Source organism: Pelophylax lessonae, assembly GCF_965119305.1.
Source record: "Pelophylax lessonae genome assembly, chromosome: 4".
Taxonomy (NCBI): Eukaryota; Metazoa; Chordata; class Amphibia; order Anura; family Ranidae; genus Pelophylax; species Pelophylax lessonae.
In genome coordinates this window covers 629,254,501-629,268,986 of record NC_138771.1, presented here as the reverse complement: position 1 = coordinate 629,268,986, position 14,486 = coordinate 629,254,501, and the positions used below count along the sequence as shown (strand labels likewise).

Sequence of the window (14,486 nt, the reverse complement as noted above, 5' to 3'; positions counted from 1 at the left end):
TCTTTAGGACCCCAAATCCCTCCTCTGCACTTGAAAGCATTCAAAACACCAAGATTTGCCTTTTTAATACTTCCGATTTTCTAAAAATGGCGCCAATAATTGGAAGTGATGTCATGTCATCGCTTCTGGGTTACGATAGCGGTGAACCAATCAAAGCCAATTCCGGCTTTCATCTGGTTTTCTGACTAGCTGGGGGATGTGTCGGCTAGTAGCTCGGGTCACCCGGTGGAAAGGGGGGATGTCCCCTCCCATGGCTTGTAATAACAACTGACTAACCGCTCTAGTTGCTATCACAAAAGAGCCGACCGTTGGCTCTAATAAATGGTACCGGGGGTGATATCTGCAGCTGCAGGCATCACCCCGGTACAACCACTTGAAGTCAAATGACGTTCCTGGTATGTGATTTGGCAGCAAATGGTTCAAAATAAACTTTACACATGACCTATTTGTGCATCTTATATACACTGATCAGCCATAATTTTATGAGCACCGACCTAATATTGAATAGGTCCCCACTTTCGCAATCAAAACAGCCCTAACCTGTCAAGGCACGGACCCCACTAGACCTCTGGAGGTATGCTGTGGTATCTGGAACCAAGGTGTCGGTAGCAGATCCTTTAAGTTCTGCAACTTGTGAGGTGGAGCCTCCATGGATAGGACTTTCAGCACATTACACAAATGCTTGATGGATTGAAATCTGGATAATTTGGAGGTCAAGTCAACACCTCAAACTCGTTGTGTTCCTCAAAACATTCTTGAACAATTTTTGCATTTTGGCAGAGCGCATTCTCCTGCTGAAAGAGGCCACTGCCATCATGGAATACTGTTTCCATGAAGTGGTATACTTATTCAGCAATAATGTTTAGGTAGGTTGCACATGTCAAGTAACACCCACTTGAATGGCAGGACCTAAGGTTTCCCAGCAGAACATTGCCCAAAGCATCACACTGCCTCTGCTGGCTTGTCCTATTTCCATAGTGCATCCTGGTGCCATCTCTTCCCAAGGAAAGAAACGCATACGTACCCAGCCACACACATAATGTAAAAGAAAACGTGATTTATTAGACCAGACCACCTTTGCTTTGTGATCCAGTTCTGATGCTCATGTGCCTATTGTAGGCGCTTTTGGCTGTGGAAATGGGTCAGCATGGTCACCCTGACCGGTCTGCAGCTATGCAACCCCATACACAACAAACTGCAATGCCCATTTTTTTCTGCTTTCAACACACCAACTTCAGGGACGACATGTTGACTTGATTCCTAATATACAACACTATTTTTCGGATGAAATTAGATAATTAATGTTATTCACTTAACCCATCAGTGGTCATAATGTTATGACTGATCAGTGTAGAATTTGCCTGGAAGGCTTCTCTGGGAACATATAACAAGAGCAGGACTATGGGGGACACCCGAGAAACATACTGACCAAACTATATCACTCAGCTATGCAAAAAAAGTCTTAAAAGACTAAGAGGACTCATAATGATGAGGATAATAACAAATAAAATGTTAAAAGTTGGAATAAGGAAAAAAATTTGATTATTTTATTATTATTTATAATATTTGTATTATGATTTATTATTATTAATATGATGTATTTATTTATTAATATTATTGTTATTATTATTATTATTATATTTTTGTTTTATTATTTATTTTTTGGAAACTGGATCAGTGGCACAAATATAAAGTAAAAGCAATTAAAATATTTTAATGCTAACCTTCTACAATCTAAATCGAATCAAAGAAGAAAATAAAGAAGAGGTATACTCACCCCGTGCAGGTTATGGGCTGGTACTGTTCTCTGAATGAATAGCTCTGTTCTATCCATGATGTCCATACAGGGATAAACGCCCCAATCAAGATATCTCCATCTTGGAAATATCCAATCTCAGAACCACTTTGAAGCGTGCAAGAAAGAGGCTGACCGAAGGAAATACATAAGGACAAGGTGGGAAAGTAGATGAAGAACCCAATAAGCATTCTGTAAGAAAGAGATGGGCCGACAAATAAAGGGAAATATAACAGATGGATGTAGAATCATAAATCGAAATGATACAAAAATACTTTGGTGATAAACAGCTTTAATAGGCAGAAGGTTGGGGTTTTGTGGGATATATGGAAGTTGCTGGATTTCTTGTTCATTTATTGAATTTGTGAGTTGTTTTGAGTTTTCCCCATCCCTCTTCCTATACCACCTACATTTACACTGGCTGAATCAAAATATTATTTTAGAATTTTGAACTAAAAGTTAATGAAATAAAATGGTGTTGTATAGTTACTGTTTGATGTCTGCCTCGTTCGTCTGACCTTTAGCATTTAATAAATATACTGAACTGGGGACCCACAATACTTAACATTTTACATTTCTCTTGTCATTGAGAAGAAGGATAAATTAGCCCTATCATATTAAGCTATTGGAATTGTCCATTTATGGCCCAATGAAAAGAAAGCAATCGAAAGGATAATTAGAGAAAAAGTAACATGTAACATGTAACATGTTTGGAAAGGCCCAAGGTACATCTCTTATTGATGGGCTGTTCTCATTCAGACTTAGACACCTCTGAAGAAGAGAAACAATCCTCAAAGTGTCAGATGTCTCCCCCATTGGTTTTTGTATCTTAAATACCCATTTGTAATTTATATCATGAGATTTGGTAATCTTACACCTTAAAAAGAAAGAAAGAAAGAGAGAATGAAAGAGAGAACGAAAGAAAGAAAAAAAAGGAAAGAACGAAAGAAAGAAACAAACAAAGAAACAAACAAGGAAACAAAAAAACAAAGAAAGGCCCAAGGTACATCTCTTATTGATGGGCTGTTCTCATTCAGACTTAGACCTCTCTGAAGAAGAGAAACAATCCTCGAAAAGTGTCAGATGTCTCCCCCCATTGGTTTTTGTATCTTAAAGACTCATTTGTATTTTATATCATGAGATTTGGTAATCTTGCACGAAAGAAAGAGAGAAAGAAAGAAAGAAAGAAAGAAAGAAAGAAAGAAAGAAAGAAAGAAAGAAAGGAAAGAAAGAAAGAAAAAAGAAAAGAAAATAAAAAGAAAAAACTAGTAGAGAGAGGGTAGGAAAGAAAAGGAGAGAGGAGGAGATGAGAGGTGATGGTAGAAAGAAAGGGGAGTGGAGAAGAGTGGAAGAGAAACAGGAGGAAAGGAGAGAAAGAAAAGGGGAGCAGAGAAAAAGACATAAAAAAGAGCGGAGGAGGGGAGAGAAAGAAAATAAGATATGAGGATAGAAGAAAATGGAGAGTAGAAGAGGGAAAGAATGTCGGAGTAGACAACTGGACAGAAAAAAAAAGAAAGGTGATGAGATGAGGAGAGCAAAAGAGATGAGAGGAGAGGAAAGCACAGGAGAGAAAAGCAAAGGAGAATAGAAGAGATAAAAGAAAGAGGAGAGGAGAAGATTCCCTTATTTTTTAGTTATTTACATTTTATTTCTTACTTTTTTTTTTTAGTAAATAATTTAATATAGCCAGATATCTCACATACTATGTGGTTGATAGTCCAACAATGAGACTCACTGGGGGTGATTTACTAGAATTGGAGAAAAGTGTAAAGAACAAAAGAGAAAGAAGTCCAGAGGAGAGGACTGGTGAAAAAGAAGAGGAGAGGAGAGGAGACGAGAGGCAAGGAGGGGAGGAGAAGAGAGGGGAGAAGAAAAGAGGAGAGGGGAGGGGAGGAGAGGAGAGGCGAGGAGAGAAGAGGAGAGAAAGAAGAGGAGACGATTCCCATATTTTGTATGTATTTACTTTTTATTGCTTACTTTTTTTTTATAACTGATAAAGAATTGTATATATCTCACATACATTGTGGCTTCTAGGACAAAAAAAGGACTAATGGGGCCAATTTACTAAAACCGGAGAGTGCAAAATCTGGTGCAGCTCTGCAGAGAAGCCAATCAGCTTCCAGGTTTTATTGTGAAAGCTTAATTGAACGAGTTGAAGTTAGAAGCTGATTGGCTACCATGCAGAGCTGCACCAGATTTTGCACTCTCCAGTTTTTCGTAAATCAACCCCTACTCTTGTTTTCAACAACCTCTTGGTGATGAAAACATCATGCACTGTTGGGCCCAATTTGCTAAGCTGTAATGGCACATACTGTAAGTCATACTAAAGTGACCACCCATGCAATATTGCTTAAAAGGCCAAATTTACATACTTCAAGCGCTAGCAAAACTTGAATTGGACCCTTTGAAAACTGTGCTATCTTATATATATATATATATATATATATATATATATATATATATATATATATATATATATATATTATATATATATATATATATCTTTTACTCATGAGTTAATTTCCTGTACTATGGGAAATTGTTCAAAAATCTATTAAAAAATATGCATAGCACCAAAAAAAAAGGTTAATAGACAGAAATGTACATGAATGGAGTAGAAGTGATAGTGGAGACAATCTGAAGAAATAGAAATGAGGAAGACTTGGAGAATGATATTGATAATATACTGTATAGTGTCCCTGCTTACCTTTCATTAGCAACCTTCTAGGTTCAGATGAGCGAGTGTGCGTCAGGTGACCCCTAACTTGGTTTTTGGAGTACTATAAATTGAATTCCATACTCGTCTCTGATTGGCTTCAGACACCTCGGTGGAATATTCCAATTTCTAATTGTCTTAATTGACTTCTGTCATTATGTTATTTAGAGATGATGGCCTAATTACATGGGAAAATAATTATTCCACAGCTGGATACAACTTGTTTTTCTGTTCATTTTAAAAAGTTCAGTTGTGCATCTCAGTCAGGAAAAAAAAATATGGCTTAGAGTTGCATGTTTATGGCCAAAGTTGCCTACAATATACACTATATTGCCAAAAGTATTGGGACGCCTGCCTTTACACACACATGAACTTTAATGTCATCCCAGTCTTAGTCCGTAGGGTTCAATATTGAGTTTCTCCACCCTTTGCAGCTATAACAGCTTCAACTCTTCTGGGAAGGCCATCCATAAGGTTTAGGAGTGTGTCTATGGGAATGTTTGACCATTCTTCCAATAGCGCATTTGAGAGGGCAGGCCCTGATGTGGACAAGAAGGCTTGGCTCCCAGTCTCCACTCTAATTCATCCCAAAGGTGTTCTATCAGGTTGAGGTCAGGACTTAGGCCAGTCCAGTCCTTTACACACACATGAACGTTAATTGCATCCCATTCTTAGTCCATAGTGTTCAATATTGATTTGGCCCACCGTTTGCAGCTATAACAACTTCAACTCTTCTGGGAAGGTCAGTGCAGGCCAGTCCAGTTCCTCCACCCTAAACTCACTCATCCATGTCTTTATGGACCTTGCTTTGCGCACTGGTCCAAATCATTTGGTGGAGGGGGGATTATGGTGTGGGGTTGTTTTTCAGGGGTTGGACTTGGCCCCTTAGTTCCAGTGAAGGGAACTCTTAACCACTTTACCTCTGGCCACTGTGCCTCTACTGTGGCACAGTGGCTCGTTCCCGTCCAGCGACGTAGACCTACGTCGCTGGACTCCTCCCCCTGTAGGCGCGCTCCCGCTGTTTTCATTCAGCTGTTTTCATGTAGCTGCCGCTCTTCCCCGATCGTTGGGGAATCTAGTTTGGAGATCCGCCCGCTTGTGTAAACAGAGCGGTCGGATCTCCTAAGTGAAAGGGAGTGACAGATCGGAGTGTTCAGAAAAGCTGAACATTCGATCTGTCCTTGAGTCACTCAGTCACCTCCCCCCCCCCACACGTTAGTAAGCACCAGGCATACATTAACCCCTCCCTCTCCAATAAAATTAACCCCTTCCCTGCCAGTGTAATTTTTACAGTAACAGTGCATATATATAGCACTGATTACTGCAGTAATGTCACTGGTACCCCCAAAAGTGTCAAAAATGTCAGTCAAGGGTCCTATCTGTCCGCCGCAATGTCGCAGTCCCGCAAAAAAAATCGCAGATCGCCGCCATTACTAGTTAAAAAAAAAACACCAAAAATTACAGAAATCTTTCCCTTAGTTAGTAAACGCAATAACTTTTGCGCAAACCAATCAAAATACGCTTATTGTGATTTTTTTTACCAAACATAGGTAGCAGAAAACAAATTGGCCAAAAATTTAAAAAAAAATTGATTTTCACATATTTTTTGGGAGGAATTTCATATAAAAAAAAGTTAAAAATATTGTTATTTTTTTCAAAATAAACGATCTTTTTTTGTTTGTAGCGCAAAAAGTAAAAATCGCACAGGTGATCAAATACCACCAAAAGAAAGCTCTATTTGTGGGGAAAAAAGGACGTAAATTTTGTTTGGGTACGGCGTCGCACGACCGCGCAATTGTCAGTTAAAGTCGCACAGCGCCAAATCGCAAAAGGTGGCCCAGACGTAAGACAGCAAAATCCTCCGGTGGTAAAGTGGTTAAGGTGTCAGCATACCAAGACATTCTGGACAATTTTATGCTCCCAAGTTTCTGGGAACAGTTTGGGGATGACCCCCTCCTGTTCCAACATGACTGCGCATCACTGCACACTCCTAAACCTTAGTGTGTAAAGGCAGGTGTCCCAATACTTTTGACAATATAGTGTACTTCTACTTCTCTACTACAGGAGACCTGGCCTTGACCAAAAAATTAGCCAGCAAATGTGACTGATTCTGACAGATACGGCAGTTTATGTATGAGTACCAAATTTAACAGTATTTACTTTAGCAATCTGGAGCCTTTTGCAGTCCGCAAACTCTTAAAGTGACAATAAATAATCACCTTATTCTCCAAAAATAAATCCCCAAAAAATCCAAACATAGCCGATATTTTATTGGTTCTGCAATCTATTTTTCATTCTTTTGTTTCTTACTGTGTTTTTCTGCAAAGCGCACAGTTGCTGGTGCGCTAGTACAAGGTTAAAGCAGGCGGCGAGGAGGCAATATGCCGCCTTACTGCCTGTCATACGCTCTCTGGTGAGCGATTCAAATGCTGACTGCCCTTCAGAGAGTAAAGCACACGTGAACGAATCCTTTACTTTTTTTAATTATTTTTCAAATTTATTTTTAGAAACTTATTTATTTATCTATTTATTTTTTACATTTTTAACTGCCCTGGTAGGGGCTTTGGTGAAATATCAGGGGTCGAAACAGACTCACATTTGAAATTGAGAAGGTGACGGAGAACCTAGATTCATTAATCCCTTTCTCTGCAGCCTCAGCTGCACAGATGAATGAATAGGAAGCACTCAGAGGCTTCCTGTTCATTCACAAACTGAACCATAGAAAATGCAGTTTACTATGCTTCAGTGAAGAATGGACACAGGAGTGATCAACACTGATCACTCACTGTGTTCTTTCAGGAAAGGAAAGGGATGATAAATATGACTTTCCCTGCTCTCTATCCGGAAATGACCCCCTATGTGCACTCAGCAGCTGTCTACGGGTGAGGAGGGAATCCGGCAGCGTTGTGGGGGAAAGGTACACGGAAGGGCTCAGACAGCAGGTGAAGGGATGGCACACAGGGGTCCCAGGAAGCAGGGGGGGGGTCGGGGGCATGCCAATACTAAAATCGATCCCCCTGCAGCACAACCAGAGGGAGAAAGAGGTGTAGAAGCAAGCAGCGCTGCAGAGGGAGGCACAAGAGGATCGTGTCAGCAATAAGACAGTACAGCCGGCCCTCCTGAGGACCTATGAAACTGATGGGGCCCAGGCCTGGTACAGGAGGATCGGCTGTACTGCCTTATCAGAGACCCTGATGTACAGAGTTGCCATATTGCATTACATTTTACAGAAAATTGTAAATTAACCCCTTGGATCCTAAGAGTTTTTTCTGACATATGTTGTTTACAAGTTAAAATCAGTATTCTTTGCTAGAAAATTACTTAGAACCCCCTCCATCATTATATATATTTGCCACTTTCTGCTATATAACATTCCCAATAAAAATAAAAAAAATGTAAAAATCTAATTTTTTCATCATTTTAGGCCAATTTGTATTCTGCTACATATTTTTGGTAAAAAAAATCAATAAGCGTATATTGATTGGTTTGCGCAAAAGTTATCGCGCCTACAAACTAGGGGAAAGATTTATGTAACTTTTATTTATTTTATTTTTTACTAGTAATGGCATCGATCAGCGATTTTTAGCGGGACTGTGACATTTCGGCGGACAGATGGGACCCCTAACTGACATTTTTTACACTTTTGGGGGGACCAGTGACATTACTACAGTAATCAGTGCTATAAATATGCGCTGTTACTGTACTAATGACACTGGCAGGGAAGAAGTTAACCCAGGGGCGAACAAAAAGTTAAGTGTGAGCCTAGGGAGTGTTTTCTAACTGTGGGGGGTGGGCTTGTGAAATCAATACAGAGACCTGTGTTCCTAAATAGGAGGAACACAGGAGCGCGGTATTGATTTCAGAGAGAACAATGGTCTGCTGTGTTTACAACAGCAGACCGCCGCTCTCTCTTCACGGGGAGCGATCACCGGTGCCTGGGGACAATCGTGGCCGCCGGCCCCGTAGATCGGCTTCCCTGCTGGCGAGTAGGCATCCCAGGAATGCTCCCGCGGACCGCCAAACAGGTATGGCGATTCGCGGGAACCTGCCGCCGTATAACTGCAGTGACTAGTCGGCAAGTTGTTAATTACACTTTTATATTTTTTTCTTTTAGTTAAGTTAAAAAAAGAAGGGAGAGTTGAGGTTTAGTGTTAAGTAAACATGTTTTAAAAAAATGTGCACATACTCACTAGAATATTTTAGAGGGTTTTTAGAGTAAAATAAATACACAATACACAGTGGTTTTTTATATATATATATATATATATACTGTATATATATATATATATATATAAAAGATGTAGGTCCTGTTAATAAAACAGCCTTGTGTAAAGACTGTGAACATCCCCCCACATCATTTTGGAGGCTAAAGGGATGCACGTTAATATTCATTTTTTTAATACCATGTTGGCTGATGTGGGTCTTGCTCAAAATGTGGCATAGTACAAGTGCTTAAATATTGTGCACATAATGGCAATCAGTGAAATATTTATACCCTTACTTTGATTTCTTGATTTAAAAGTCTTGTTCACAATGGGGCCTAGTAAAATTGATTCAGTACCGTGCACGCAAGTACTATATTGTTTTGGGACTTTTTTTTCAGCAAATAATATACACTCTAATGACAGTTGTACTCAAAAGTTTGCATACCCTGGCAAGAATAGGAAAATTTTGGCATTGATATCGAAAATATGACTGATCATGCCAAAAAAATGTCTTATGATAGTGATCATATGAAACCATTTATTATCACATTGTTGTTTGGCTCCTTTTTAAATCATACTGATAACAGAAATCACCAAAATGGCCCTGATCAAAACTTTACCTACCCTGGAATGTTTGGCCTTGGTACAGACACACAAGGTGACACACACAGATAAAATTGCAGTTAAAGGGTAATTTCCCACATCTGTGGCTTTTTAAATTGCAATTAGAGTCTGGTAATACATAGTCAATAAGTTATTTAGCTGTCATGTGGATGCACTGAACAGGCTAGATACTGAGCTATGGGGAGTAGAAAAGAACTCAAAAGACCTGCATAACAAGGTAATTGCACTTTATAAAGATAGAAAAGGAGAAAAGGATAAAAAAAGATACCAAAAACCTTGAATATTCCAGTCAATCATGTATTAGGAAGTGAAAAGTTCAGGGATCTCTTGATTCTAATCCAAGGTCAGGTAGACCAAGAAAGATCCAGCCACAAATGCCAGAAGAATTGTTTGGGATACAAAGAAAAACCCACAGGTAAACTCAAGAGAAATACAGGCTGCTCTGGAAAAGACAAGATGGTTGTTTCAAGGAGCACAATACAGCAATACTTGAACAAAAATTAGCTGCATGGTCGAGTTGCCAAAAAGAAGCCCTTATTGTGACAATGCCACAAAAAAGCCCAGTTACAAAATGCCCAACAACACCTTGACACGCCTCACAGCTTTTGGCACACTGTAATCTGGAGTAAAGAGACCAAAATAGAGCTTTATGGTCACGACCATGTTCGGAGAAGGGCCAACAAGGCCTATAGTGACAAGAATACCATCCCCACTGTGAAGCATGGTAGTGGCTCACTGATGTTTTGGGGGAGCTCTAAAGGCACAGGGAATCTTGTGAAAATGGATAGCAAGATGTATGCAGCATGATATCAGAAAATACTGGCAGACAATTTGCATTCTTCTACATGAACGCTGCCCATGGGATGCTTTTGGACTTTCCAGCATGATAAAGCACAAGGCCAAGTTGACCCTCCAGTGGTTACAACAGAAAAAGTTAAAGGTTCTGGAGTGGTCTTCACAGTCTCCTGACCTTAATATCATCAAACCACTCTGGGTAGATCTCAAATGTGTGATTCATGCAAGATGACCAAAGACTTTGCATGGCCTGGAGACATTTTGCCAAGAAGAATGGGCAGCTATACCACATACCAGAGTTTGGGGCCTTTTGGGGACGTTTGAGCACAAGTGTATGATTTCTTGATTTTAAAATGGCTTGTGTGGGTCCTGTTCAAAATTGGGCCCATTACAAGTGATTCAGTACAAGGCACACAGACATTTTATTATTTTGAGAGCTTTTTTTCTCTAAACTATTACATTCTAATGTTGATTTCTTGATTTTAAAATAGCTGGTGTGGGTCCTGTTTAAAATAGGGCCAAGTACAAGAGATTTAATACTGTGAAAATAGGCACCGCAATATTTTGGGGGCTTATTTTAGCAAATATATTACAGTATAGTCCAATGTTGAATTTTTATTGTGAAATTGAAGGCGTGGGTCCTGTTTAAACTGGGGCCAAGTACAAGAGACTAAATACTGTGCACATACTGTAGGTACTACAATATTTTGGGAAAATTTTACAGTAAAAAAAAAAAGTAAAAAATAATACACTATAATGCTGATTTATTTTTATTTTTTATTAAAAGCTGTTTTGTCTGGGACCTGTTGACAAAGTGACCCAGTCAAAGTTTGTTTAAGAATGTGTATATACTCACTACAATATTTTGGGGCCTTTCTCAATGAAAGACATGCTAATATTTATTTATTTTAATAGGTAGGCTGGTGTGTGTCTAAATGTGGCCTAGTACAAGTCCCTAAATATTGTGCACATATTCACTACAGTATGTTTTTTGTGTGTGTAAAATACTAGAATGTGGACAAGTGTCCATCTTTTTCAACATGCAACCTAGTAAAAATGTGTAAATACTGTGCATGGAGTCAGAACAATATTTTTGCATTTTAATGTGGAATAAAGCACTCTAATTTTGAATTATTGGTTATAAATCTGCCTATTGTCCACCTGTGAAACTCTGGCCTACTAAACCAGTGCACTTAGGGTACAAGGACTGAACAGTTTTTCTGTCTTTGTTCAGTGAAATAATAACAGTCCAAAATGTCTAAGATCTCCCTCTTAAAATGCAATCTACTGCAGCTGTCAATATTTCTGGAATTTTTCTGTGAATAATTCAATGTAATTTTTATTTGTTCATTATAAGCTGGTTTCTCTCTCTTAAATTGCAGCCTTGTAAAAGTGCTTATATACTGCGGAGCAAATCTATATGTTTCTGGCTGCTATCCTCTTAAATGATCAACTGTAATTTGTAGTAACAATGTGTAATTTATTTTATTTTATTTGTTTAATTTTATTCATTTATTTTTAAATTATAGCTATTAATTCACCATCAGGCAGTTGTTGACGACAGTTTGCTCCAGAGCTGCCTTTGAGAGGACGGCTTACATTCCCTGAACCACCCACTCAAAAAATATAAACATTCCACCCAAAAACCGAGCATCTGTACCCCAGGTTAATAAAATGCAGCTCTTCAGTCACAAATTCACCATGCTGCTTTGAAGGCTCTCTCTCTGAAATTACACTTGCATCAGGGCAGGCTAGTACCTCAAGTGCACATTGGGCCACCATCAGACTGTTGTCTAGGCTAAACACCCAGATATTCATGAATGTGATCACTTGTAAATGTTTTCTTTACAGCTTTGACATCCCTGCCCACTATCTTGGCTTGACAAGAGTAGGGGCTAAAAAAAGAATCCCCCATGCTTTTCATAATAAACATTTAAAATTAAAAACAACTGCTAATCCTAAAATTTTGTTCCAATTATTATAAAATAACATATAAAATACTGTTGTCTGGGGGGAAATGGATAGGTCTGGACTTTTTAGCTCTCAGCGTTAAAAAAGGTCATTGTAATGAATCAACCGGCACCCCGACCGGGTACCTCCGTTGACGGATGCTCCTAGTGCTTTCCAAGGGCTCCAAGCACTCCACCAGACACCGTGACTACTTCAGACCCCACAAACTGGCGCAGCTTGGTTAGGGTCTTGCCGTCTCCTACCCACCCTGGACCTACGACAAGGCTCCAGGTTCCCGTGGGTGAACCTCTCTTTCCCCAGAGAGTGCAGCAGAACAAGCTCTTACACAAGCTCTTACAAGAGCTTAGTGATTATCCAAGGGAGTATGGAGGACATAGCAATCCCTTGTAGCCGATTCCCCCAATGAGAGACAAGACTCTAGATTGAGGGTGAACTATATCTATTTATTGAACAAGAAACATACTTTTATACAGTTTTCCCCCACAAGGTTACTGCCCAGGTGGACCTTGTTGAGAACAGGCCCTGGCATTCACAATCCAATGAAAACAGAGTTTTACACTCTCATACAGTGTACAGATATACATCCCATAATAAGTTTATCTTAAGACAGACAGAACAAGAGAGGTCATTAACATTTAACAATGAGACAGGTAAACTTTAACACAATACACATTCCATTTAAATACACAAACAATAGGGAAGCCTGTCTGGCATGCAGGGACATGGAATACACACATTATCTAGGAGTCAGACTTCTATAGCAATTGTCTATAACAGTCTAGGTCTCCAAGTGTAAAATAGGATTAAATCTTCATATTTCTATATGAAGATATTGCTGACAAATATTGCTGTCCCATCTGAAGCAATTCAACCATTAAGTATCTGCTCCTCACCTCCAGTGACGGTGAATACCGTCACAGTCATGTTTCCGCCTTTTCTATCTTTTTTCACAGACCATTTGGCCTCTTAAATAAAAAGCTCTAATCTGGTTTTGTCTGCATTTTTAGAAATGTTTTTGTTATAATATTCCCATCTTTACTTTTACCTACAAGGTGGGGTTCCTTGAAGCCATCACCTCTGCCAGGCAAGTGTATGATCTTGCAAGGAACTCATGTTTACATTTTTTTGCATAGGGACAAGATTGAGTACAGGCCTTTCTTTTTCTTAAAAAAAAAAAAAAAAAAAATGCTCCCATGTTGCATTGCTGTCCCTGCCCATGTTTGCTTCAACTAGGGAGGGAAAAACTTACAATGAAAAAAGGAAAAAATATTTTAAAAAATATAAGCATTAAAAAAGTGAAACATACAAAGGACAATTTTCTCTGTGTCAAGAACAAGTGGCACACCAAAGCCAACTTCTGTGATAGCAGCCAGCCTATGAATTTATAGCTATGATTCTAGTGTGGTGGAGCCAGACACCAGATTGAATATATGTAATGGCAGCTATGGCAAACAAGGGGGGCAATAAGGGGGTACGTAGAAGAACACAGAAATGTGTGAGGACATGACTCACATAAAGGACAGCACTGCCTATTTTAGCAACAAGTGTGAAGCTAAGGTCCCATTGTGGGAAGAAGTCAACCTTTTCCCATTAGGTCTTCCTCATTCACCTATGCCTACAGGCCAGTGGATCCACCTACCACCCGGAGATATGACAGATGTTCTTTGCCATGCTGCCTGAGTGAGGCACATTGTGCTCCTTCCTGGATGGTGGCATAAAACCTCATATTCCTTGGATCGGTGAGGGGTGAAACATCTTCTTTGAAGCTGCCCCAAGTTTCCTCCTCCCCCTCATCACCAGCATCACAACCCTCCTCTTCATCCCCAGAACCCCAACACTCCTCCTCATTGCTGGTATTCAAACCCTCCTCTTCCTCTTTACCACCTTTACCTCAACTCTCCCCTTTCTCCCCACACTCTTCTTCTGTCTCCAACTGCCTCTTGCTTACAATGTTGGAGGTATAAGGCAAAGTATCCTGAGGCCCTGAGACAACAGGGAGTCCTTCTCATCTTCCTCCTGTTGTGCCTCCATTGCCCCATCTATTACAAAATGCAGTGCATGCTCCTGCAGGAATACTAGAGGAATTCTATTGCTAATCCCCTCCTCATTGCAGGTATTCATTCTGGTTGCAATTTCAAATGATAACAAGATATTTTTAAGCCTTGATTAAGGAGCCACAGAAGTGGTGAGGGTATAGAGCTACTGGTGCAGCTGCTGCAGCATGAACTCCAGATGCATGGGTGTATCCTGTGTCAGGCGGTAGCTTGTGTTAATGCTGCACTTCAGCTAGGTGAGCACTCAGTGGGCATGATTGCCTAAAGTGGCCGCACACTTTTGTGGCATGGTGCAGGACACCCTGAAACCTGGGTACCCAACCAGG

The 14,486-nt window shown here is 39.8% G+C and overlaps 1 protein-coding gene across 1 annotated transcript in view; it reads right to left on the bottom strand.

Annotated features, from left to right (window-relative positions):
* Window positions 1–14,137, bottom strand: part of LOC309552857 (extracellular calcium-sensing receptor-like) — a gene marked incomplete at both ends in the record, with an annotated part of 45,873 nt that extends 31,736 nt beyond the window's left edge. The window contains one exon of the mRNA XM_082253768.1: window positions 14,055–14,137. Within this exon, the coding sequence (XP_082109894.1) occupies window positions 14,055–14,137 (83 nt within the window). The remainder of the gene's footprint in view (window positions 1–14,054) is intronic.
* Between the last annotated feature and the right edge of the window lie 349 nt (window positions 14,138–14,486).